At 56.9% G+C, this 25,065-nt stretch overlaps 1 protein-coding gene across 7 annotated transcripts in view; it reads left to right on the forward strand.

Moving 5' to 3' along the window:
* APLP2 (amyloid beta precursor like protein 2) overlaps window positions 1-24,140 on the forward strand; it is a 117,487-nt gene extending 93,347 nt beyond the window's left edge. For 2 of the 7 annotated variants that reach the window (XM_069742115.1, XM_069742120.1), the window contains 10 exons: window positions 6,430-6,560; window positions 8,033-8,107; window positions 8,802-8,960; window positions 9,073-9,201; window positions 10,628-10,727; window positions 10,807-10,980; window positions 15,177-15,253; window positions 15,741-15,815; window positions 21,665-21,820; window positions 23,289-23,736. In XM_069742115.1, the coding sequence (XP_069598216.1) occupies window positions 6,430-6,560; window positions 8,033-8,107; window positions 8,802-8,960; window positions 9,073-9,201; window positions 10,628-10,727; window positions 10,807-10,980; window positions 15,177-15,253; window positions 15,741-15,815; window positions 21,665-21,820; window positions 23,289-23,390 (1,178 nt within the window). In that variant the 3' untranslated portion in view covers window positions 23,391-23,736. Of the gene's footprint in view, window positions 1-6,429; window positions 6,561-8,032; window positions 8,108-8,801; window positions 8,961-9,072; window positions 9,202-10,627; window positions 10,728-10,806; window positions 10,981-14,503; window positions 14,540-15,176; window positions 15,254-15,740; window positions 15,816-21,664; window positions 21,821-23,288 lie in introns of all 7 variants that reach the window. The other 5 variants (XM_069742118.1, XM_069742114.1, XM_069742121.1 and 2 more) reach the window with 5 other exon arrangements.
* Window positions 24,141-25,065: the final 925 nt, after the last annotated feature.

A 25,065-nucleotide genomic window follows, 5' to 3' on the forward strand; every position in this document is an offset into this window, starting at 1 on the left:
TGGAGTATAATACAGGATGTAACTCAGGATCAGTAATGTATGTACACAGTGACTGCACCGGCAGAATAGTGAGTGCAGCTCTGGGGTATAATACAGGATGTAACTCAGGATCAGTAATGTATGTACACAGTGACTGCACCGGCAGAATAGTGAGTGCAGCTCTGGGGTATAATACAGGAGGTAACTCAGGAGCAGTAATGTAATGTATGTACACAGTGACTGCACCAGCAGAATAGTGAGTGCAGCTCTGGAGGATAATACAGGATGTAACTCAGGATCAGTAATGTAATGTAATGTATGTACACAGTGACTGCACCAGCAGAATAGTGAGTGCAGCTCTGCGGTATAATACAGGATGTAACTCAGGATCAGTAATGTATGTACACAGTGACTGCACCAGCAGAATAGTGAGTGCAGCTCTGGAGTATAATACAGGATGTAACTCAGGATCAGTAATGTATGTACACAGTGACTGCACCAGCAGAATAGTGAGTGCAGCTCTGGGGTATAATACAGGATGTAACTCAGGATCGGTAATGTACTGTACACAGTGACTGCACCAGCAGAATAGTGAGTGCAGCTCTGGGGTATAATACAGGATGTAACTCAGGATCAGTAATGTAATGTATGTACACAGTGACTGCACCGGCAGAATAGTGAGTGCAGCTCTGGAGTATAATACAGGATGTAACTCAGGATCAGTAATGTATGTACACAGTGACTGCACCAGCAGAATAGTGAGTGCAGCTCTGGAGTATAATACAGGATGTAACTCAGGATCAGTAATGTAATGTACACAGTGACTGCACCAGCAGAATAGTGAGTGCAGCTCTGGAGTATAATACAGGATGTAACTCAGGATCAGTAATGTATGTACACAGTGACTGCACCAGCAGAATAGTGAGTGCAGCTCTGGGGTATAATACAGGATGTAACTCCGGATAAGTAATGTACTGTACACAGTGACTGCACCAGCAGAATAGTGAGTGCAGCTCTGGGGTATAATACAGGAGGTAACTCAGGATCAGTAATGTAATGTATGTACACAGTGACTGCACCAGCAGAATAGTGAGTGCAGCTCTGGGATATAATACAGGATGTAACTCAGGATCGGTACAGGATCAGTAATGTAGTTTCCCTGCTCCCCCCTCCCGGTCTCTGTGTCTCCCTGCTCCCCTCTTCCGGTCTCTGTCTCCCTGCTCCCCTCTTCCGGTCTCTGCGTCTCCCTGCTCCCCTCTTCCGGTCTCTGCGTCTCCCTGCTCCCCTCTTCCGGTCTCTGTCTCCCTGCTCCCCTCTTCCGGTCTCTGTGTCTCCCTGCTCCCCTCTCTCGGTTTCTGTTTCCCTGCTCCCCTCTCCCGGTCTCTGTGTCTCCCTGCTCCCCTCTCCCGGTCTCTGTGTCTCCCTGCTCCCCTCTCTCGGTTTCTGTTTCCCTGCTCCCCTCTCCCGGTCTCTGTGTCTCCCTGCTCCCCTCTCTCGGTTTCTGTCTCCCTGCTCCCCTCTCTCGGTCTCTGTGTCTCCCTGCTCCCCTCTCCCGGTCTCTGTGTCTCCCTGCTCCCCTCTTCCGGTCTCTGCGTCTCCCTGCTCCCCTCTTCCGGTCTCTGTGTCTCCCTGCTCCCCTCTCTCGGTCTCTGTGTCTCCCTGCTCCCCTCTTCCGGTCTCTGTGTCTCCCTGCTCCTCTCTCCCGGTCTCTGTGTCTCCCTGCTCCCCTCTTCCTGTCTGCGTCTCCCTGCTCCCCTCTTCCGGTCTCTGCGTCTCCCTGCTCCCCTCTTCCGGTCTCTGCGTCTCCCTGCTCCCCTCTTCCGGTCTCTGCGTCTCCCTGCTCCCCTCTTCTGGTCTCTGTGTCTCCCTGCTCCCCTCTCTCGGTTTCTGTTTCCCTGCTCCCCTCTCTCGGTCTCTGCGTCTCCCTGCTCCCCTCTCCCGGTCTCTGTGTCTCCCTGCTCCTCTCTCCCGGTCTCTGTGTCTCCCTGCTCCCCTCTTCCGGTCTGTGTCTCCCTGCTCCCCTCTCTCGGTCTGTGTCTCCCTGCTCCCCTCTTCCGGTCTCTGTGTCTCCCTGCTCCCCTCTCTCGGTCTCTGTGTCTCCCTGCTCCCCCCTCCCGGTCTCTGCGTCTCCCTGCTCCCCTCTTCCGGTCTCTGACTCCCTGCTCCCCTCTTCCGGTCTGTGTCTCCCTGCTCCCTTCTCTCGGTCTGTGTCTCCCTGCTCCCCTCTTCCGGTCTCTGTCTCCCTGCTCCCCTCTTCCGGTCTCTGCGTCTCCCTGCTCCCTTCTTCCGGTCTCTGTGTCTCCCTGCTCCCCTCTTCCTGTCTGTGTCTCCCTGCTCCCCTCTTCCGGTCTCTGCGTCTCCCTGCTCCCCTCTTCCTGTCTCTGTGTCTCCCTGCTCCCCTCTTCCTGTCTGTGTCTCCCTGCTCCCCTCTTCCGGTCTCTGCGTCTCCCTGCTCCCCTCTTCCGGTCTCTGCGTCTCCCTGCTCCCCTCTTCCGGTCTCTGCGTCTCCCTGCTCCCCTCTTCCGGTCTCTGCGTCTCCCTGCTCCCCTCTTTCGGTCTCTGTCTCCCTGCTCCCCTCTCTCGGTCTCTGTGTCTCCCTGCTCCCCTCTCTCGGTCTCTATGTCTCCCTGCTCCCCTCTCTCGGTCTCTGCGTCTCCCTGCTCCCCTCTTCCGGTCTCTGCGTCTCCCTGCTCCCCTCTTCTGGTCTCTGCGTCTCCCTGCTCCCCTCTCTCGGTCTGTCTCCCTGCTCCCCTCTTCCGGTCTGTGTCTCCCTGCTCCCCTCTCTCGGTCTGTCTCCCTGCTCCCCCCTCCCGGTCTCTGTGTCTCCCTGCTCCCCTCTTCCGGTCTCTGTGTCTCCCTGCTCCCCTCTCTCGGTTTCTGTTTCCCTGCTCCCCTCTCTCGGTCTCTGCGTCTCCCCTCTCCCGGTCTCTGTGTCTCCCTGCTCCCCTCTCCCGGTCTCTGTGTCTCCCTGCTCCCCTCTTCCTGTCTCTGTGTCTCCCTGCTCCCCTCTCTCGGTCTGTGTCTCCCTGCTCCCCCCTCCCGGTCTCTGTGTCTCCCTGCTCCCCTCTCTCGGTCTGTGTCTCCCTGCTCCCCCCTCCCGGTCTCTGTGTCTCCCTGCTCCCCTCTTCCGGTCTCTGTGTCTCCCTGCTCCCCTCTCTCGGTTTCTGTTTCCCTGCTCCCCTCTCTCGGTCTCTGCGTCTCCCCTCTCCCGGTCTCTGTGTCTCCCTGCTCCCCTCTTCCGGTCTCTGTGTCTCCCTGCTCCCCTCTTCCGGTCTCTGCGTCTCCCTGCTCCCCTCTTCCGGTCTCTGTGTCTCCCTGCTCCCCTCTCTCGGTCTCTGTGTCTCCCTGCTCCCCTCTTCCGGTCTCTGTGTCTCCCTGCTCCCCTCTTCCGGTCTCTGCGTCTCCCTGCTCCCCTCTTCCGGTCTCTGTGTCTCCCTGCTCCCCTCTCTCGGTCTCTGTGTCTCCCTGCTCCCCTCTTCCGGTCTCTGTGTCTCCCTGCTCCCCTCTTCCGGTCTCTGCGTCTCCCTGCTCCCCTCTTCCGGTCTCTGTGTCTCCCTGCTCCCCTCTCTCGGTCTGTCTCCCTGCTCCCCTCTTCCGGTCTCTGTGTCTCCCTGCTCCCCTCTCTCGGTCTGTGTCTCCCTGCTCCCCTCTTCCGGTCTCTGTGTCTCCCTGCTCCCCTCTCTCGGTCTGTGTCTCCCTGCTCCCCTCTTCCGGTCTCTGTGTCTCCCTGCTCCCCTCTCTCGGTCTGTGTCTCCCTGCTCCCCTCTCCCGGTCTCTGTGTCTCCCTGCTCCCCTCTCCCGGTCTCTGTGTCTCCCTGCTCCCCTCTTCCGGTCTCTGTGTCTCCCTGCTCCTCTCTCCCGGTCTCTGTGTTTCCCTGCTCCCCTCTTCCTGTCTCTGTGTCTCCCTGCTCCCCTCTTCCGGTCTCTGTGTCTCCCTGCTCCCCTCTCCCGGTCTCTGCGTCTCCCTGCTCCCCTCTCCCGGTCTCTGCGTCTCCCTGCTCCCCTCTCTCGGTCTCTGTCTCCCTGCTCCCCTCTCTCGGTCTCTGTGTCTCCCTGCTCCCCTCTCCCGGTCTCTGCGTTTCCCTGCTCCCCTCTCCCGGTCTCTGTCTCTCCCTGCTCCCCTCTCTCGGTCTCTGTGTCTCCCTGCTCCCCTCTTCCGGTCTCTGTGTCTCCCTGCTCCCCTCTCTCGGTCTCTGTGTCTCCCTGCTCCCCTCTCTCGGTCTCTGTGTCTCCCTGCTCCCCTCTCTCGGTCTCTGTGTCTCCCTGCTCCCCTCTCTCGGTCTCTGCGTTTCCCTGCTCCCCTCTCCCGGTCTCTGCGTTTCCCTGCTCCCCTCTCCCGGTCTCTGCGTTTCCCTGCTCCCCTCTCCCGGTCTCTGCGTTTCCCTGCTCCCCTCTCCCGGTCTCTGTGTCTCCCTGCTCCTCTCTCCCGGTCTCTGTGTCTCCCTGCTCCCCTCTCTCGGTCTCTGTGTCTCCCTGCTCCCCTCTTCCGGTCTCTGCGTCTCCCTGCTCCCCTCTCCCGGTCTCTGCGTCTCCCTGCTCCCCTCTCCCGGTCTCTGCGTCTCCCTGCTCCCCTCTCTCGGTCTCTGTCTCCCTGCTCCCCTCTCTCGGTCTCTGTGTCTCCCTGCTCCCCTCTCTCGGTCTCTGTCTCCCTGCTCCCCTCTCTCGGTCTCTGTCTCCCTGCTCCCCTCTCTCGGTCTCTGTCTCCCTGCTCCCCTCTCTCGGTCTCTGTGTCTCCCTGCTCCCCTCTCTCGGTCTCTGTGTCTCCCTGCTCCCCTCTCTCGGTCTCTGTGTCTCCCTGCTCCCCTCTCTCGGTCTCTGTGTCTCCCTGCTCCCCTCTCTCGGTCTCTGTGTTTCCCTGCTCCCCTCTCCCGGTCTCTGCGTTTCCCTGCTCCCATCTCCCGGTCTCTGCGTTTCCCTGCTCCCCTCTCCCGGTCTCTGCGTTTCCCTGCTCCCCTCTCCCGGTCTCTGTCTCTCCCTGCTCCCCTCTCTCGGTCTCTGTGTCTCCCTGCTCCCCTCTTCCGGTCTCTGTGTCTCCCTGCTCCCCTCTCTCGGTCTCTGTGTCTCCCTGCTCCCTCTTCCGGTCTCTGTGTCTCCCTGCTCCCCTCTCTCGGTCTCTGTGTCTCCCTGCTCCCTCTCTCGGTCTCTGTGTTTCCCTGCTCCCCTCTCTCGGTCTCTGCGTTTCCCTGCTCCCCTCTCCCGGTCTCTGCGTTTCCCTGCTCCCCTCTCCCGGTCTCTGCGTTTCCCTGCTCCCCTCTCCCGGTCTCTGCGTTTCCCTGCTCCCCTCTCCCGGTCTCTGCGTTTCCCTGCTCCCCTCTCCCGGTCTCTGCGTTTCCCTGCTCCCCTCTCCCGGTCTCTGTCTTTCCCTGCTCCCCTCTCTCGGTCTCTGTGTCTCCCTGCTCCCCTCTTCCGGTCTCTGTGTCTCCCTGCTCCCCTCTTCCGGTCTCTGTGTCTCCCTGCTCCCCTCTTCCGGTCTCTGTGTCTCCCTGCTCCCCTCTCTCGGTCTCTGTGTCTCCCTGCTCCCTCTTCCGGTCTCTGTGTCTCCCTGCTCCCCTCTCTCGGTCTCTGTGTCTCCCTGCTCCCCTCTCTCGGTCTCTGTGTCTCCCTGCTCCCCTCTCTCGGTCTCTGCGTTTCCCTGCTCCCCTCTCCCGGTCTCTGCGTTTCCCTGCTCCCCTCTCCCGGTCTCTGCGTTTCCCTGCTCCCCTCTCCCGGTCTCTGCGTTTCCCTGCTCCCCTCTCCCGGTCTCTGTCTCTCCCTGCTCCCCTCTCCCGGTCTCTGTCTCTCCCTGCTCCCCTCTCCCGGTCTCTGCGTTTCCCTGCTCCCCTCTCCCGGTCTCTGTTTTCTCCTTCTCAGTGCTCCTCTGTCCCCCTCGGTCTCTGTGTTCCTCTTTGGTATTTTACTGTGACATTCCTCCTCTTGGAGCACACAGGTAGAGTTGAGCTGCACACGGATGCTTCTGTACCTGATTTTTCATGTTTCTGACGCTTCTGATGTTTCTCTGTTCTTCTTTTTGAAGTGACCCTGTGGCATTAAAGTTGAGTCTGATCTACATCAATGTGCTCAGAATACCTGTGTTCTGGACCTAAGAGTCCAGGGGTCGGTCCTGACAGTATTTATTGGGTGACTGGAGGATAAGACCTGCTGCAGTCACTATTCTGCTGTTACATCAGGTCTTATACTCCAGTCACCTCCAAAGCTGCTGCAGTCACTATTCTGCTGTTACATCAGCTTTGGAGGTGACTGGAGTATAAGACATGATGTATCCGCAGAATAGAGAGCGCAGCTCTGGAAGTGACTGGAGTGTACGCTATATGCTGGGGGCAGGGGAACTCGTTGCTGCGCTGTGTGCTCATCTGCCGCTTTCCTGCATTCATTTTCTCCTTTCCGGGCCTCCGTTTGATGGCGGATTCAGACTGTATTAATGTTGGGTTTTGACTTTGTCCCTATTTTCAGTCTCTTCCACCCCAGCCCCAGTGGATGATGTGGATGTTTACCTGGAGACCCCGGCAGATGATAATGAACACGCACGCTTCCAGAAAGCGAAGGAACAGCTGGAAGTGCGACATCGTAACCGCATGGATCGGGTCAGTGCACAGCTGCTCCTGTGAGGTCCTCACACACTGCTGCTCCCGAGCTGACACTTCACAGCTGCTCCTGTCAGGTCCTCACACACTGCTGCTCCCGAGCTGACACTTCACAGCTGCTCCTGTGAGGTCCTCACACACTGCTGCTCCCGAGCTGACACTTCACAGCTGCTCCTGTCAGGTCCTCACACACTGCTGCTCCTGTCAGGTCCTCACACACTGCTGCTCCCGAGCTGACACTTCACAGCTGCTCCTGTCAGGTACTCACACACTGCTGCTCCCGAGCTGACACTTCACAGCTGCTCCTGTGAGGTCCTAACACACTGCTGCTCCGGAGCTGACATTTCACAGCTGCTCTTTTGAGGTCCTCACGCACTGCTGCTCCGGAGCTGATACTTTACAGCTGCTCCTGTCAGGTCCTCACACACTGCTGCTCCGGAGCTGACACTTCACAGCTGCTCCTGTGAGGTCCTCACACACTGCTGCTCCCGAGCTGACACTTCACAGCTGCTCCTGTGAGGTCCTCACACACTGCTGCTCCTGTCAGGTCCTCACACACTGCTGCTCCGGAGCTGACACTTCACAGCTGCTCCTGTGAGGTCCTAACACACTGCTGCTCCCGAGCTGACACTTCACAGCTGCTCCTGTCAGGTCCTCACACACTGCTGCTCCTGTCAGGGCCTCACACACTGCTGCTCCTGTCAGGTCCTCACACACTGCTGCTCCTGTCAGGGCCTCACACACTGCTGCTCCCGAGCTGACACTTCACAGCTGCTCCTGTCAGGTCCTCACACACTGCTGCTCCTGTCAGGGCCTCACACACTGCTGCTCCTGTCAGGTCCTCACACACTGCTGCTCCTGTCAGGTCCTCACACACTGCTGCTCCTGTCAGGGCCTCACACACTGCTGCTCCCGAGCTGACACTTCACAGCTGCTCCTGTGAGGTCCTCACACACTGCTGCTCCCGAGCTGACACTTCACAGCTGCTCCTGTCAGGTCCTCACACACTGCTGCTCCTGTCAGGTCCTCACACACTGCTGCTCCCGAGCTGACACTTCACAGCTGCTCCTGTGAGGTCCTCACACACTGCTGCTCCCGAGCTGACACTTCACAGCTGCTCCTGTCAGGTCCTCACACACTGCTGCTCCGGAGCTGACACTTCACAGCTGCTCCTGTGAGGTCCTAACACACTGCTGCTCCCGAGCTGACACTTCACAGCTGCTCCTGTCAGGTCCTCACACACTGCTGCTCCTGTCAGGTCCTCACACACTGCTGCTCCGGAGCTGACACTTCACAGCTGCTCCTGTGAGGTCCTAACACACTGCTGCTCCGGAGCTGACATTTCACAGCTGCTCTTTTGAGGTCCTCACGCACTGCTGCTCCGGAGCTGATACTTTACAGCTGCTCTTTTGAGGTCCTCACACACTGCTGCTCCGGAGCTGACGCTTGACAGCACTGTTCTTGTCATTCAGGCCAAGAGTGAATGGGAGGATGCTGAGCGCCAGGCGAAGAACCTGCCCAAGGCTGAGAAACAGACGCTAATGCAGGTAACGTACTATGTGATCCTCACAAGTGGCGGAGAGAATCGCTCAGAGGTCAGTTCAGTTAAAGCTTAAAGGGGTTTTACCACAAACAAAGTTACCGTAATTTTAAATTTCATTTTATTCACTAGATCTCAGAATAATAACTTCCACAATTGGATGAAAAATATAATATTCCTGTGCTGAGATCTTATACATGTGCCCCCCTGATGTACTGTGTAATGGTCGTGTCCGACCGTGCAGCGGCATGGTCTGGTCATACCACATCTCCTGGGCAGGGGGGAAGCAAAAGAGAACGGACCTTACAGCACAGGATCGCAGCTGATTATTTTTGTGAGATAAAGCATAATTCACAGCCTGTTCATAACGTCTTCCCCCAAAGAAACCTTTTCTGATTCTGCGCTGTCCTGTTCGTATTCTCTCCTGTGTACTCCCCGCCCAGGAGCTGTGGTATGATCCGACCATCTCCCTGCATGATCGGCCACGACCATTACACAGCACAGCAGGGGGGCACAGGTATGAGATTATCTCAGCACAGGAACATTTTATTTATTACATCCAATTGTGGAAATTATTATAATTCTGAGATCTTTACTTGGACTTTGGTGATTTAATTCCTAGAATGTCATGTAGCGGGTGGTTCGTCGTGGCTCCGGCTTGTGGGGGTCTCCTGTGTCATTGGTCGCCCCTTGTCTTGCAGCATTATCAGGCCACGGTTAAAGCTCTGGAGAAGGAGGCTGCCCACGAGAAGCAGCAGCTGGTGGAGACTCACCTGGAGCGAGTGGAGGCCATGCTGAACGACAAACGGCGCGTCGCCCTGGAGAACTACCTGTCCGCCTTACAGGCCGACTCCCCTCGTGTACGTGCGCGTGTGAGGCAGCGGTCCCCGAGCAGGGTCTTTGTCCCGTGGGCGGCCATCTTTGTCCCGTGGGCGGCCATGGCTCGGAGTTTACCGTCTCGTTGTCTTGCAGCCTCATCGCGTTCTTCAGGCCCTGAAGCGATACGTGCGGGCGGAGAACAAGGATCGGCTGCACACCATCCGCCACTACCAGCATGTGCTGACCGTGGATCCTGAGAAAGCCGCGCAGATGAAGTCCCAGGTGAGTGCGGCCGCTGGCCGGGCTCTGGAGTGGCCGGCGGCTGCAGCATCTCTAGGCGTGACTGGAGGGACGGGTGCAGTCTTGGGAGTTGCCGCAGTCCTGTACGCTCCCGCAGTCCCGGTTGCATCGGTTACTGCCGCCTCCTCAGGCCGGGGCTCGCCTGCTGTAGGGGTCGTGTTATGTATAGATTAGCTGAGCTGTGATTGGACAGCTGTAGGTGTCCCCCAAGGGCCCTTCCTCACCTGCGCCTCCACCATTCAAGGTCACCTTACAGGCGGGGGTCTGGCGCTGCGTCCTCCCGCTCTTAAGGTACCGTCACACTTAACGATATCGTTATGTGTGACAGCAACCAACGATCAGGCCCCTGCTGGGAGATCGTTGGTCGCTGAGGAAAGTCCAGAACTTTATTTTGTCGCTGGATCTCCCGCTGACATCGCTGGATCGGCGTGTGTGACACCGATCCAGCGATGTCTTCACTGGTAACCAGGGTAAACATCGGGTAACTAAGCGCAGGGCCGCGCTTAGTAACCCGATGTTTACCCTGGTTACCGTTGTAAATGTAAAAAAACAAACACTACATACTTACATTCTGGTGTCTGGTCAGGTCCCTCGCCTTCAGCTTCCCACACTGACTGGTGAGCGCCGGCCAGCCGTAAAGCAAAGCACAGCGGTGACGTCACCGCTGTACTTTACGGCCGGCCGGTGCTGACAGTGCTGGAAGCTGAAGGCGAGGGACCTGACCAGACACCAGAATGTAAGTATGTAGTGTTTGTTTTTTTTACATTTACAACGGTAACCAGGGTAAACATCGGGTTACTAAGCGCGGACCTCGGGATCCTTGGTCGCTGGAGAGCGGTCTGTGTGACAGCTCTCCAGCGACCAAACAGCAGTTTCAGTGTGACGGTACCTTTATTCCCCAGAATGCAGATTAGGTGCCGGCTTCGAGGATCTTCTGTGACAGAACGAGCTGCAGGGTAAGTGGCCATGTTGGTGCTGCGGCTTCATAGATCAGCAGCGCCTCCTGGTGGTCAATGTCTGAGAAGCAGCGAATTCTCAAGAGATTTTCTCTGCTCATAGGAAATTGTGCTTTACCCGGGGGTCTCCACTTCTCACCCTGAGCCAGTAAAGCAGGCGCCCTGGGTGCCGGAGCCCAACCTGGCCAAATATTACACAGCCCCGTTCTCCAGAGCCCAATGCAACTGCAGGATAGGACGTTACACTCTTGGGTGCTGGGAAATGTCGCACTGAATGCACTCTGCAGGCCGGTGACGAGCAGCCGACAGGATTACTCTCCGGCTTCCCCCCACCCCTCCTGGTCCTCAGGCAAACCCACCCCCTCCGTGCTGGTCCCCCGGCTGACCAGACCCCCCCACCCCCCCCAGCTGCATTCTTTCCCATCCTGACCATGTCCGTCGTTTCCCGGCAGGTGCTGACCCATCTACGTGTGATCGAGGAGCGCATGAACCAGAGCCTGTCCCTCCTCTACAAGGTGCCATACGTGGCCGATCAGATCCAGGATGAAATCGGTAAGTCTGCGGTGACCGCTGCCCCAGGGTCTTCCAGCGTGGTCGGGGGTCTCACGCTTGTTCGCCTCCTTCTGTACAGACGAGGTATTCCAGGAGCAGCGCTGGGACATGGACCAGTTCACCTCCTCCTTCTCAGAGTCCCAGGGGGACGTACGGGTCAGCTCTGAGGAGAGTGACGAGACCCCAGTGAGAGAGGGCAAACCCTTCCGACCACTGCAGGTCGAGACCTTCCCGGCAATCTCTGACTCTGAAGGTAAGTCCCCGGCTGGGAGCAAGCAGGGTTGGGGACAGAGCTGGCCCTGCCCGGCAGGGGGGGCGGAGATGGCCCTGCCCGGCAGGGGGGGGTGGGACACGGAGCTGGCCCTGCCCGGCGGGGGGGTGGGACACGGAGCTGGCCCTGCCCGGCGGGGGGTGGGACACGGAGCTGGCCCTGCCCGGCGGGGGGTGGGACACGGAGCTGGCCCTGCCCGGCGGGGGGTGGGACACGGAGCTGGCCCTGCCCGGCGGGGGGTGGGACACGGAGCTGGCCCTGCCCGGCGGGGGGTGGGACACGGAGCTGGCCCTGCCCGGCGGGGGGTGGGACACGGAGCTGGCCCTGCCCGGCGGGGGGTGGGACACGGAGCTGGCCCTGCCCGGCGGGGGGTGGGACACGGAGCTGGCCCTGCCCGGCGGGGGGTGGGACACGGAGCTGGCCCTGCCCGGCGGGGGGTGGGACACGGAGCTGGCCCTGCCCGGCGGGGGGTGGGACACGGAGCTGGCCCTGCCCGGCGGGGGGTGGGACACGGAGCTGGCCCTGCCCGGCGGGGGGTGGGACACGGAGCTGGCCCTGCCCGGCGGGGGGTGGGACACGGAGCTGGCCCTGCCCGGCGGGGGGTGGGACACGGAGCTGGCCCTGCCCGGCGGGGGGTGGGACACGGAGCTGGCCCTGCCCGGCGGGGGGTGGGACACGGAGCTGGCCCTGCCCGGCGGGGGGTGGGACACGGAGCTGGCCCTGCCCGGCGGGGGGTGGGACACGGAGCTGGCCCTGCCCGGCGGGGGGTGGGACACGGAGCTGGCCCTGCCCGGCGGGGGGTGGGACACGGAGCTGGCCCTGCCCGGCGGGGGGTGGGACACGGAGCTGGCCCTGCCCGGCGGGGGGTGGGACACGGAGCTGGCCCTGCCCGGCGGGGGGTGGGACACGGAGCTGGCCCTGCCCGGCGGGGGGTGGGACACGGAGCTGGCCCTGCCCGGCGGGGGGTGGGACACGGAGCTGGCCCTGCCCGGCGGGGGGTGGGACACGGAGCTGGCCCTGCCCGGCGGGGGGTGGGACACGGAGCTGGCCCTGCCCGGCGGGGGGTGGGACACGGAGCTGGCCCTGCCCGGCGGGGGGTGGGACACGGAGCTGGCCCTGCCCGGCGGGGGGTGGGACACGGAGCTGGCCCTGCCCGGCGGGGGGTGGGACACGGAGCTGGCCCTGCCCGGCGGGGGGTGGGACACGGAGCTGGCCCTGCCCGGCGGGGGGTGGGACACGGAGCTGGCCCTGCCCGGCGGGGGGTGGGACACGGAGCTGGCCCTGCCCGGCGGGGGGTGGGACACGGAGCTGGCCCTGCCCGGCGGGGGGTGGGACACGGATAACGTCACTTCGCCACATGTAGAATTTTAAAGTTTATTTCTCAAGAGCAACGTTCTCCCCTTCTACGCGATGTGAGATCCTGGGACCCCACTACCACGATCAGCCCTTGTCCCACCATGCTGCATTTATGGAGCACAGGACCCCGACCGACAAAGTCAGACTAAAAACTGCAGTAACACCTTACATCACTCCAGAGCTGCGATCACCATTCTGATGGTGCCTGTAAAGAATTCTACTGGATCTTAAGGGAAACGGTCAACAAGTTTGTAGCCAGACTCTGCTCCTAACAGCTTACCAGGGAGATGTCCAGTTGAAGGCTCAAGAATAGTGAGTGCAGCTCTGGAGTATAATACAGGAGGTAACTCAGGATCAGTAATGTAATGTATGTACACAGTGACTGCACCAGCAGAATAGTGAGTGCAGCTCTGGGGTATAATACAGAAGGTAACTCAGGATCAGTAATGTAATGTATGTACACAGTGACTGCACCAGCAGAATAGTGAGTGCAGCTCTGGAGTATAATACAGGATGTAACTCAGGATCAGTAATGTAATGTATGTACACAGTGACTGCACCAGCAGAATAGTGAGTGCAGCTCTGGAGTATAATACAGGATGTAACTCAGGATCAGTAATGTAATGTATGTACACAGTGACTGCACCAGCAGAATAGTGAGTGCAGCTCTGGAGTATAATACAGGATGTAACTCAGGATCAGTAATGTAATGTATGTACACAGTGACTGCACCAGCAGAATAGTGAGTGCAGCTCTGGAGTATAATACAGGAGGTAACTCAGGATCAGTAATGTAATGTATGTACACAGTGACTGCACCAGCAGAATAGTGAGTGCAGCTCTGGAGTATAATACAGCATGTAACTCAGGATCAGTAATGTGATGTATGTACACAGTGACTGCACCAGCAGAATAGTGAGTGCAGCTCTGGGGTATAATACAGGATGTAACTCAGGATCAGTAATGTGATGTATGTACACAGTGACTGCACCAGCAGAATAGTGAGTGCAGCTCTGGGGTATAATACAGGATGTAACTCAGGATCAGTAATGTATGTACACAGTGACTGCACCAGCAGAATAGTGAGTGCAGCTCTGGGGTATAATACAGGAGGTAACTCAGGATCAGTAATGTAATGTATGTACACAGTGTCTGCACCAGCAGAATAGTGAGTGCAGCTCTGGAGTATAATACAGGATGTAACCAAGGATCAGTAATGTAATGTATGTACACAGTGACTGCACCAGCAGAATAGTGAGTGCAGCTCTGGAGTATAATACAGGATGTAACCAAGGATCAGTAATGTAATGTATGTACACAGTGACTGCACCAGCAGAATAGTGAGTGCAGCTCTGGGGTATAATACAGGATGTAACTCAGGATCAGTAATGTATGTACACAGTGACTGCACCAGCAGAGTAGTGAGTGCAGCTCTGGAGTATAATAAAGGATATAACTCAGGATCAGTAATGTAATGTATGTACACAGTGACTGCACCAGCAGAGTAGTGAGTGCAGCTCTGGAGTATAATAAAGGATATAACTCAGGATCAGTAGTGTAATGTATGTACACAGTGACTGCACCAGCAGAGTAGTGAGTGCAGCTCTGGAGTATAATACAGGAGGTAACTCAGGATCAGTAATGTAATGTATGTACACAGTGACTGCACCAGCAGAGTAGTGAGTGCAGCTCTGGGGTATAATACAGGAGGTAACTCAGGATCAGTAATGTAATGTATGTATACAGTGACTGCACCAGCAGAATAGTGAGTACAGCTCTGGGGTATAATACAGGAGGTAACTCAGGATCAGTAATGTAATGTATGTACACAGTGACTGCACCAGCAGAATAGTGAGTGCAGCTCTAGGGGTGGATTTGGTACTATGTTGTGGCTGTACCCGGCGGTGGCTGCACATGGTTGTCGCTCCTCAGCATGTCGCACGTGTCCTTCTTCCCATAATGCACCTGTGCGGTTTTGGCATGACATGCTGTCGCCTGCGTGGACGTGTCATGTGACTGGCGCTGGGTCATGTGATGTCACCCGTCAGTCCTGGCTCTTCACATTCCTTTCAGTTATTATTAATGTCTTCTGCTTTCTCTATCTTTTGTTTTTCTCCCCTCCTCCGCGCCTCCCCCAATCTGCTGCGTAGAATCGGCACGGGACTCCTACCTTCCAGTGAGAAAAGGTTGGTTCTGCTCTCACCGCTCCCCTCTGTCTCTTCTCATTATTCTGTCTCCTGCTGAAAACTGCAAATCCATCTGGTGCTGGAATCCTAATGGCTTCTGTGCTGGTGGATGCTGGTGAATGGGAATCACTACTGCTCCTATCCTCTTGGTGTTCATCCAGTGTAATTGGTGGAGGGTAGCAGTGATAGGTGGTGGTCAGTGCTGCCGCCACACGATGGGCGAGAACGAGCGACCCTGTACCCCGGAGCCTGGCTGTCATTCCTCATTGCGATCTCTGCTTGCTGTAAACCCGTCCTGATGGTCCCGCTTGTCCTGGCTCCGGGCGGCGGTCCCGCTTGTCCTGGCTCCGGGCGGCGGTCCCGCTTGTCCTGGCTCCGGGCGGCGGTCCCGCTTGTCCTGGCTCCGGGCGGCGGTCCCGCTTGTCCTGGCTCCGGGCGGCGGTCCCGCTTGTCCTGGCTCCGGGCGGCGGTCCCGCTTGTCCAGGCTCCTGGCGGCGGTCCCGCTTGTCCTGGCTCCGGGCGGCGGTCCCGCTTGTCCTGGCGGCGGTCCTGCTGTGTTCTTGAGCTTCTGGTGGCGGCAGCTCCATATTGGCGATGTTCATCTCTTCTAATAACAATCTCTTCTCTCTCCATCCAGGATCTGGTATCGCCGACAACAAACCGCTGATCGGCGCTGAGGAGAAAATTCTGAACAGCAAAGCGGACAAGAAAGTGGTGAGAACGACTTGTGCCCCCCGGCGTTGTCGGACTCCCTCATCCCCCCCCCCCCCCGGCGTTGTCTGTGTGCCCCCATCCCCCGGCGTTGTCTGTGTGCCCCCATCCCCCGGCGTTGTCTGTGTGCCCCCATCCCCCGGCGTTGTCTGTGTGCCCCCATCCCCCGGCGTTGTCTGTGTGCCCCCATCCCCCGGCGTTGTCTGTGTGCCCCCATCCCCCGGCGTTGTCTGTGTGCCCCCATCCCCCGGCGTTGTCTGTGTGCCCCCATCCCCCGGCGTTGTCTGTGTGCCCCCATCCCCCGGCGTTGTCTGTGTGCCCCCATCCCCCGGCGTTGTCTGTGTGCCCCCATCCCCCGGCGTTGTCTGTGTGCCCCCATCCCCCGGCGTTGTCTGTGTGCCCCCATCCCCGAGCTCCCCCCTCCTCGCCGCACCATACTTAGTGTTCTTTCTTTGCATCTCTATTTTCGTTACTCTCCCCACCGTTTCAGGTCATTGATGAGACCCTGGATGTGAAGGAAATGATTTTCAATGCAGAAAGAGTCAGTGGCCTTGTGGATGAGCCGGTATGTATGTCTGCGAGCCGGAGCCGCGGCTTCATGTGTCATCTCATGTCGCCCCCCCATTGTTAATGAATGGCCATAGTTCATCTGCAGGACTGTGTGTGATGTGCGGGTTATCCGATGGGGTGCAGCGCTGCGGAAACTTCCGGGCCCGTTCAAGCAATGGACTTGTTCGTATTGGAGTGTGCACGTTATAGATTCAGACTGAAGGCGGCAAAACCACGAAGAAAAGAAATGTGCGGCACAACCCAGAATGTGTTACCCCTCAGATTCCTCGTGTGTGCCCGCTACCCTGATGGCGGCTTTACGCTCCTCGTCATCAGTCGGGCTCCTTCAGTCCTGGAGTTCCCGGTGGTGCTGTGCGCTTGTCGGCTGCTTTGCCTTCACTGCGCCTTCATTTCATCCTAAGCAATCCTCACTGGCTGAGGTGATTGTAGAGGCCGTGTCCTCCGCTGCAGCCTCCATCCCTCTCCTTCCGTGTCACATTGCCTGGTGGGTTTGGGGCCATTGTCCTGTTACACAAGTGGTGGTCCCACTAAGCTGGAGCAGACAGGACAATGGTCGTTGTAGAACACTGGTGGCCATGGCGGGTAATTGTGCCATGGTTCACGGTGGCCACCACACAAGGAGAAGCCACCAGCTCACCTTTTCTAAGTCTGCTCCTTGTTCACCTCACTCCATACAAGTCTCTTCTTTGCCGTCCTCACTGGCGGCTTCTACCCTTCACCCAAATTATTCTGCAGATTGGATGTCAATGTGCTAAAGATGTCATTTTGTGTTTTTCCCATAAGCTCATGGACAGTTTGTGTCTCTGGGTCTTAGAATCACTGATATTAATCTTGGACCCCTGTGATAATTAGTTGCCTGTCGCCCAATTAAGGGGAAACTCATAAGAAGGACGTTCCACGTTAAGGTGCTGCAGGTTTCATTCAGTATGGGAAAGAAAAAAGATCTCTCTGCTGTCAGTAAGCATCACTAAGTGCAATACATCGGACAAGGTATGAAAACCTGAGATATTTCACAGAAACGTAAGCGCGATCCTCATACTGTGAAGAGATCTGTGGCTCATGCAGAGTAAAGAAGGTTTCTGCAGATAAAGGCATAATGAGGAAGGTTTCTGCAGATAAAGGCATAATGAGGAAGGTTTCTGCCAATCAAAGTCATTTGACTGAGAGCAGCTGCCAAAATACTATTACAAAGCAGCAAACAGGTATTTGAAGCTGCTAGAGCTTCTGGAGTTCACAAACCTCAAACTGTAGGACCCTCCAGAGGCTGCAGTTGTGCATAAACTGCTCACAAGCAGGTACGGCTACAGTGGTCCCGACATACATGAAGACTCAATGTAAACCAGCCATATTTACTGATGACACTGTGCAGCCCTGGATGGTCCAGATGGATGGAGTAGTGGATGGTTGGTGGATGGCCACCATGTCCCAACAAGGCTGCGACGTCAGCAAGGAGGTGGCGGAGTGATGTTTTTTTCCGGAAACATGGGGAGAGCTGGAAGTCCCTTTTAAAGTCCCTGAAGGTGTGAAAATAAGCGTTTCTGACGACCTTTTTGTGCCATGTAAGAAAGTGAAGAATCGGGAACCGCGCCGTCTGTAGTAGTCACCTTCATGCTGACAATGCCCCACCTCATGCTGCAGAGAAGACCGAGCCATTGGATGCTCTGGGCACAGAGGAGAGAGACTCATGGGGCGCACACCACCCTCCCCTGACCTCAGCCCTAGTGAGAACCCCTGGAGGATCCTCTGCAGAAGATCTGAGGGTGGGAGGCCATCACATCAGAACAGCAGCTCTGGGGGCGACTGACAGCCAGAAAATACAAGCAGAAACTGTCCGAAGACTCCCAAGAGGAACGGAGGCTGAATTGTGGAGGTGACATCCCAGAAGCTCCGGTGTGATGTGGACTCTGCCTGAGGAGGTCTCTGGTGGAAAAGCTGCTGATGTCAGTAATCGGACGTCAAACGCTGCAGATCCCGCAGATCACAGCTCTTTACAACCTAGAAAATGGCCGGACGCTCGTTCTGCAGAAGAATTTGCTGCTTTTTGAGATTTTTAGCTTTGAAATCCAGTTAATTGTTAAAGGATAAATCACATCTGAGACAAATCTAACAATCGATGATTGGACATTATGCTACTCATCTGTATCCTACATCCAGGAAATTGCGGTGTAGCTTGTTCCCCCTCAGTGGCCGTCTCCTCCTAGCTTGTGCCCCCTCAGTGGCCGTCTTCTGGCTTGTGCCCCCTCAGTGGCCGTCTCCTCCTGGCTTGCTCCCCCCTCAGTGGCCGTCTCCTCCTGGCTTGCTCCCCCCTCAGTGGCCGTCTCCTCCTGGCTTGCTCCCCCCTCAGTGGCCGTCTCCTCCTAGCTTGTGCCCCCTCAGAGGCCGTCTCCTCCTGGCTTGCTACATAGTTACATAGTTATTAAGGTTGAAGGAAGACTATATGTCCATCTAGTCCAACCCATAGCCTAACCTAACATGCCCTAACATGTTGATCCAGAGGAAGGCAAAAAAAAACCATGTGGCAAAGAGTAAGCTCCACATTGGGGAAAAAAATTCCTTCCCGACTCCACATACGGCAATCAGACTAGTTCCCTGGATCAACGCCCTATCAAGGAATCTAGTGTATATACCCTGTAACATTATACTTTTCCAGAAATGTATCCAGTCCCCTCTTAAATTTAAGTAATGAATCACTCAGTACAACATCATACGGCAGAGAGTTCCATAGTCTCACTGCTCTTACAGTAAAGAATCCGCGTCTGTTATTATGCTTAAACCTTCTTTCCTCCAGACGTAGAGGATGCCCCCTTGTCCCTGTCTCAGGTCTATGATTATAAAGATCATCAGAAAGGTCTTTGTACTGTCCCCTCATATATTTATACATTAACATAAGATCACCCCTTAGTCTTCGTTTTTCCAAACTAAATAGCCCCCAGTGTAATAACCTATCTTGGTATTGCAGACCCCCCAGTCCTCTAATAACCTTGGTCGCTCTTCTCTGCACCCACAGTGGCAGTCTCCTCCTGGCTTGCTCCCCCCTCAGTGGCCGTCTCCTCCTGGCTTGCTCCCCCCTCAGTGGCCGTCTCCTCCTGGCTTGCTCCCCCCTCAGTGGCCGTCTCCTCCTGGCTTGCTCCCCCCTCAGTGGCCGTCTCCTCCTGGCTTGCTCCCCCCTCAGTGGCCGTCTCCTCCTGGCTTGCTCCCCCCTCAGTGGCCGTCTCCTCCTGGCTTGCTCCCCCCTCAGTGACCGTCTCCTCCTGGCTTGTGCCCCCTCAGTGGCCAGCTTTTTTGAGAATCTGGTCTTTTTGGTTGAATAGCTCCACTGTCTTCTCTGGACAGCCGATGTTGAGGTGTGTGTGTGTGTGTGTGTTACTTGATGTCTGTGCACCATTTATGGGGACTGTGATCTGAGTTCCTGTCACTTTGCAGTTTCTGAAGCTGGAAATGCTGATGAACTTATCCTCTGCAGTAGATGTCATTCTTTATCTATCTTTTTGGGATGGTCCTCATGAGAGCCAATTTCATTATGGGAATTGATTATTTTCAAGATACCTTTTAAGATTCTAGCAATTTTCTAGTTCCTTACGGTCAAGCACTTTATGAATGCCGGTAATTTCACACATGACCTTCTGACAAGGTGACCTGATGGAGCCATTCCAGGAGAAGACTTGATGAAGCTGTGGTTGGACAATGGGACGTCTAGCTGTAATAGGGGCACCAGGAGGAATCTGAGGGGTAACGCATGTACTGTGTTGTGGATTTATGTGGCTGCGCTGCTGGAGTAAACAGATTCTTCAGCAATGATGGCAATGGTTTATTTTATTCACAACGCGTTTCCACATCTATGGAGTGAAAAGAAGCAAATGTCTGACGACGGGGACAGTTGTCTTTTTCACTTGATATTGATGCTGGTACGGTATTGAAATGTGTTGTAAATAAAACCCTTGTTATCACTGGTGAAGAATCTGTGTACTCCATCAGCGCAGACACTGTCTCCTGGAGGATTTATCCTGCCGCCACCAGGCGCCAGCAGAGGTTTCTCTTCATGCCCCATGGTTGTGCCCGTCACAGCGTTAGCCGAGCACTCGCCCACTCTCATCCATCCAGGATCTCCCTGTTGTGTCCTCTGGTCCCCACATCTAGGTTTATCCACGTGTCCCTTTTTCTTTCCTTCTGGTTTTGCCGCCTTCAGTCTGAATCTACAATGTGCACATTCCCATAAGAGCAAGGAAACCGTTAATGTCCAGGGGCGGACTCCACCCCGGTGCTGCACAATGTGTCTGATCAGCGTGTGCGCTCATGGCTGCTGCTGACCCTATGGGAGAACGTCCGCACTATACAGTGGAGATCCGTACACCGCCTGAAGTCATGGCAGCTCTGGAGGTGACTGGAGGATAAGACACGATGTAGCAGCAGAATAGTGAGTGCAGCTCTGGAGGTGACTGGAGGATAAGACACGATGTAGCAGCAGAATAGTGAGTGCAGCTCTGGAGGTGAATGGAGGATAAGACACGATGTAACAGCAGAATAGTGAATGCAGCTCTGGAGGTGACACAGCAGAATAGTGACTGCAGCTCTGGAGGTGAATGGAGGATAAGACACGATGTAACAGCAGAAGTGACTGCAGCTCTGAGGGTGCCTGGAAGATAAGCTACAATATAACAGCAGAATAGTGACTGCAGCTCTGGAGGATAAAATACAATATAGCAGCAGAATAGTGACTGCAGCTCTGGAGGATAATATACAATATAGCAGCAGAATAGTGACTGCAGCTCTGGAGGATAATATACAATATAGCAGCAGAATAGTGACTGCAGCTCTGGAGGATAATATACAATATAGCAGCAGAATAGTGGCTGTAGCTCTGGAGGTGACTGGAGGATAAGATACAATATAACAGCAGAATAGTGACCGCAGCTCTGGAGGTGACTGGAGAATGGATATGAATGTGTATATATATGTTATTAGTGACGGTGGCCATTACCGCAGTCATTGGATAATAATTTTCTTGGGGCAGTGCAGGTTTGGGGGTCACACTCATGGCGGTGGCTGCCGCTCCTTGTCTCTTGGTGGTGGCGGTGGCTGCCGTTCTTTGTGTCTCGGTGGCGGCGGTGGCTGCCGCTCCTCGTCTCTCGGTGGCTGCCGCTCCTCGTCTCTCGGTGGCGGCGGTGGCTGCCGCTCCTCGTCTCTCGGTGGCGGCGGTGGCTGCCGCTCCTCGTCTCTCGGTGGCGGCGGTGGCTGCCGCTCCTCGTCTCTCGGTGGCGGCGGTGGCTGCCGCTCCTCGTCTCTCGGTGGCGGCGGCTGCCGCTCCTCGTCTCTCGGTGGCGGCGGCGGCGGCTGCCGCTCCTCGTCTCTCGGTGGCGGCTGCCGCTCCTCGTCTCTCGGTGGCGGCTGCCGCTCCTCGTCTCTCAGTGGCGGCTGCCGCTCCTCGTCTCTCGGTGGCGGCTGCCGCTCCTCGTCTCTCGGTGGCGGCTGCCGCTCCTCGTCTCTCGGTGGCGGCTGCCTCTCCTCGTCTCTCGGTGGCGGCTGCCGCTCCTCGTCTCTCGGTGGCGGCTGCCGCTCCTCGTCTCTCGGTGGCGGCTGCCGCTCCTCGTCTCTCGGTGGCGGCTGCCGCTCCTCGTCTCTCGGTGGCGGCTGCCGCTCCTCGTCTCTCGGTGGCGGCTGCCGCTCCTCGTCTCTCGGTGGCGGCTGCCGCTCCTCGTCTCTCGGTGGCGGCTGCCGCTCCTCGTCTCTCGGTGGGGGCTGCCGCTCCTCGTCTCTCGGTGGCGGCTGCCGCTCCTCGTCTCCCCAGCAGGGCGTTTTCGTGTTTTGGTGCCGAGTCTTCACCTTGCCGCCTTCCTCTCTCCCCAGGACACGGACGGATCTCTCCGCAGTGACTTCAGTTTCAGCAGTGGCACACTGATCGGCCTCTTGGTCATCGCTGTGGCCATTGCCACCATCATCGTCATCAGCCTGGTCCTGCTGCGGAAGAGACAGTATGGCACCATCAGTCACGGCATTGTGGAGGTGAGCGCCATTTAATGGGATCCTCATTCTGGTTTCCTGTATGATGAGATCGCTGATGATCCGCTGACGGACGCCGTACACGGCTGTTAACTCATTGTCTGATACTGGTTATAACACTGCTCATTAACCCCTTAACGATGGCGGCTGTACATGTACATCGATCATGTGCTCACATTATGGCGCGGAGAGATGAATACATTTATCAGGATTTTGGCAGCCGGCGTGACGACTGGGGGGGTGGTCTGTTCCATTGGCAGTCGGGGGTCTTCTGAACGTGTCGGCCGTGGGTGGTCTCTGACGCGGCTGGGCTTCGTGGAATGACGTCACTAGATCCACGGGCGCAGTCAGGTCCCAGAATGAAATTAAGAAAACATTGTAAATATGGAGATTTGCAAAGTGACTCCCCGTCCGGCGTGTAATTATCTGAGCCATTGAGCTGCGGATCCCGTGCGGTGGACGCCGGCGTGCGCAGAGGACATCAGACGTCACAGTTGTGGGGTTGTTTTCTGTTGCCGCAGTTCAGTGTTGTCACCGGCTGTCGCCTCAGAGGTCCGGGTCACGGAGGGAGAAATCGACGGCGCACAAAATGGCGACAACAAACCCAACTTTTCTTTTATAAAGTTCTGACATTTTTTTTTTCCTTGATAAAATATATAAGAAGCCCCCAATATTTGGTGTGGCGATGACTGGACCGAGTGGGAGAATCTTGTTTTACGGCGTTTGTTGTGCAGTAAGCAAGATGTCAGATACAACGGCCGAACTGCGGGAGTCTCATCTCTATACAGTACATTGTATGGAAAAAAAAATCAAGTACGACCCGTCCTGCACGGAACAAGCCCCCCCTCCACCATCCTGCATGGAACAAGCCCCCTCCACTGTCCTGCACGGAACAAGCCCCCCCTCCACCATCCTGCATGGAACAAGCCCCCTCCACCGTCCTGCACGGAACAAGCCCCCCCATCCTTCACGGAACAAGCCCCCCCTCCACTGTCCTGCACGGAACAAGCCCCCCCCCCCATCCTTCACGGAACAAGCCCCCCCCCCCCCCATCCTTCACGGAACAAGCCCCCCCCCCCCATCCTTCACGGAACAAGCCCCCCCCATCCTTCACGGAACAAGCCCCCCCATCCTTCATGGAACAAGCCCCCCCTCCCCCGTCCTCCTCCACGGGACAAGCCCAACCCCCCTCCCCCCTTGTCCTGCACAGAACAAGCCCCCCTCCCCCGTCCTTCACGGAACAAGACCCCTCCTGCACGGAACAAGCCCCTCCCTGCCCCCGTCCTGCACGGAACAAGCCCCTCCCTGCCCCCGTCCTGCACGGAACAAGCCCCCGTCCTGCTGAGGGAAATTTATGATGAGCCCTGCGATAAAACCATGGAGTGCCCGGGGGGTTAAATGTGGGCGGTCATGGTCGGACCCCCGGTGTGTGATCTGTGTGGTGATGCTGATCCGCTCTCATTCCTCCTAGGTGGATCCCACGTTGACCCCCGAGGAGCGCCACCTGAACAAGATGCAGAATCACGGCTACGAGAACCCCACCTACAAATACCTGGAGCAGATGCAGATCTGAGCGCGGGGGAGGGGACGGGCCGGGGGTCTCTGTAAGCCTGGGGTGGGGTACATAGTTGGAGATGGGGCCAAAGATACTGGGGCGTTGATTTGGGGGTCACTGCTGACAGATTGTCCGGGACTCGGATCACTTCCAATATTTTATTTTTGTGTGTTTTTAGCCGGGTGACAGGATAGGGTTAATCAGCGTCTTCACCGAATCTTTTCTTTGTCGTGTTGTTTTTTCTGAATCAGACGCCATCGCTGTGAGTCTCCTGCATACGATAGACCTAGAGATAAATATATATATATATGGGGGGCCGGTGGTCTCGGCTCTCGCCGCCTCCTATTCGCTTATTTAAGAGACTAAAAATGTAAAAAAGAAATTACAAAAACTGCAAGAAACGGTCAGGACGGGAGCGGAGGACGTCGCTGCGGACTTTACTGTAGGATCGATGCCGGTGAGACTGAAGCGCTCTGCTATGGAGGGAACGGGGTCTGCACTCCCACCAGTGGCGACCCCTCCGTCGTGATCCAGGCCGAGGATGGCCACTTTATACTACTGATGTGCTGCGGGCGCCGCGGCCCGCACTCTCCTTCTACTTACCAGTAAAGTGGATTGTTTCATTCCCCGGGGCGCGGGGATCTGTTTGGGATCACTCACCACCATGGAACCGCTGCACTTTACTGACTCCGCCCCTTTCTATGTAAAAACTTTATTGGTAATAAGAACAAGATGGCGGCAGAGGTTTTGCTTGTGGCGCCGGATCCCAAAACATGGTTTTGGTGAAGAGTGGATAATTCACTGTGCGTCCTAGCGTGTGCCGCCCTCCCGTCCGGTGCGTGCCGCCCTCTCGCCCGGTGCGTGCCGCCCTCTCGCCCGCGGTGCGTGCCGCCCTCTCGCCCGGTGCGTGCCGCCCTCTCGCCCGGTGCGTGCCGCCGTCTCGCCCGGTGCGTGCCGCCTCTGGCCCGGTGCGTGCCGCCCTCTGGCCCGGTGCGTGCCGCCCTCTCTCGCCCGGTGTGTGCCACCCTCTCTCGCCCGGTGCGTGCCACCCTCCCGCCCGGTGCGTGCCGCCTCTCGCCCGGTGCGTGCCGCCTCTCGCCCGGTGCGTGCCGCCTCTCGCCCGGTGCGTGCCGCCCTCTCCCCGCCCCGTGTCTGTTTGGCTTGTAATCAGCGCATCATCTCAGTCTAGGGTTCTGGTAACCTATGGTTGTGTCTTTTTCCTGTTCTTTTATTGTGATTTTTATTTTTTTATCTTTTTCCTGAGTTTTTATTTCGATCGCACTATGCACAGATTCTACTTTACCTGCAAGATCCCTTGTGTGTTCTGTGGGAATGTAAAAATTGGAGAAAACACGTCAATAAACACTAACTTCCATAAATCTTGTGTGACTGTCGCAGCCGTCTCTGAGCGCCGGATGGAGCACGGGGCATTCACATTACTGCCAGGAATGGCGGGAAACTGAGGTGTGAGCAGCAGGTGGCGCCCCCTATCCATACAGTATGTGTAGAGACCACGACTGTCACCGGTCCGCAGCGGCACGTATTGCGGTATATTGTCACTGACCACTTCAGAGAGCTGCACTCTGAGTTCTGCCCTGGAGCACACGCGTAACCCCTCAGGGAGCGGTTACCACCCCTGCTCCAGGACTTTCAGGGGTTTTCGGAAAGTTTCTATATTTGATATGTGCTGAGA

This window comes from Ranitomeya imitator, chromosome 10 (genome assembly GCF_032444005.1).
Source record: "Ranitomeya imitator isolate aRanImi1 chromosome 10, aRanImi1.pri, whole genome shotgun sequence".
Classification (NCBI taxonomy): domain Eukaryota; kingdom Metazoa; phylum Chordata; class Amphibia; order Anura; family Dendrobatidae; genus Ranitomeya; species Ranitomeya imitator.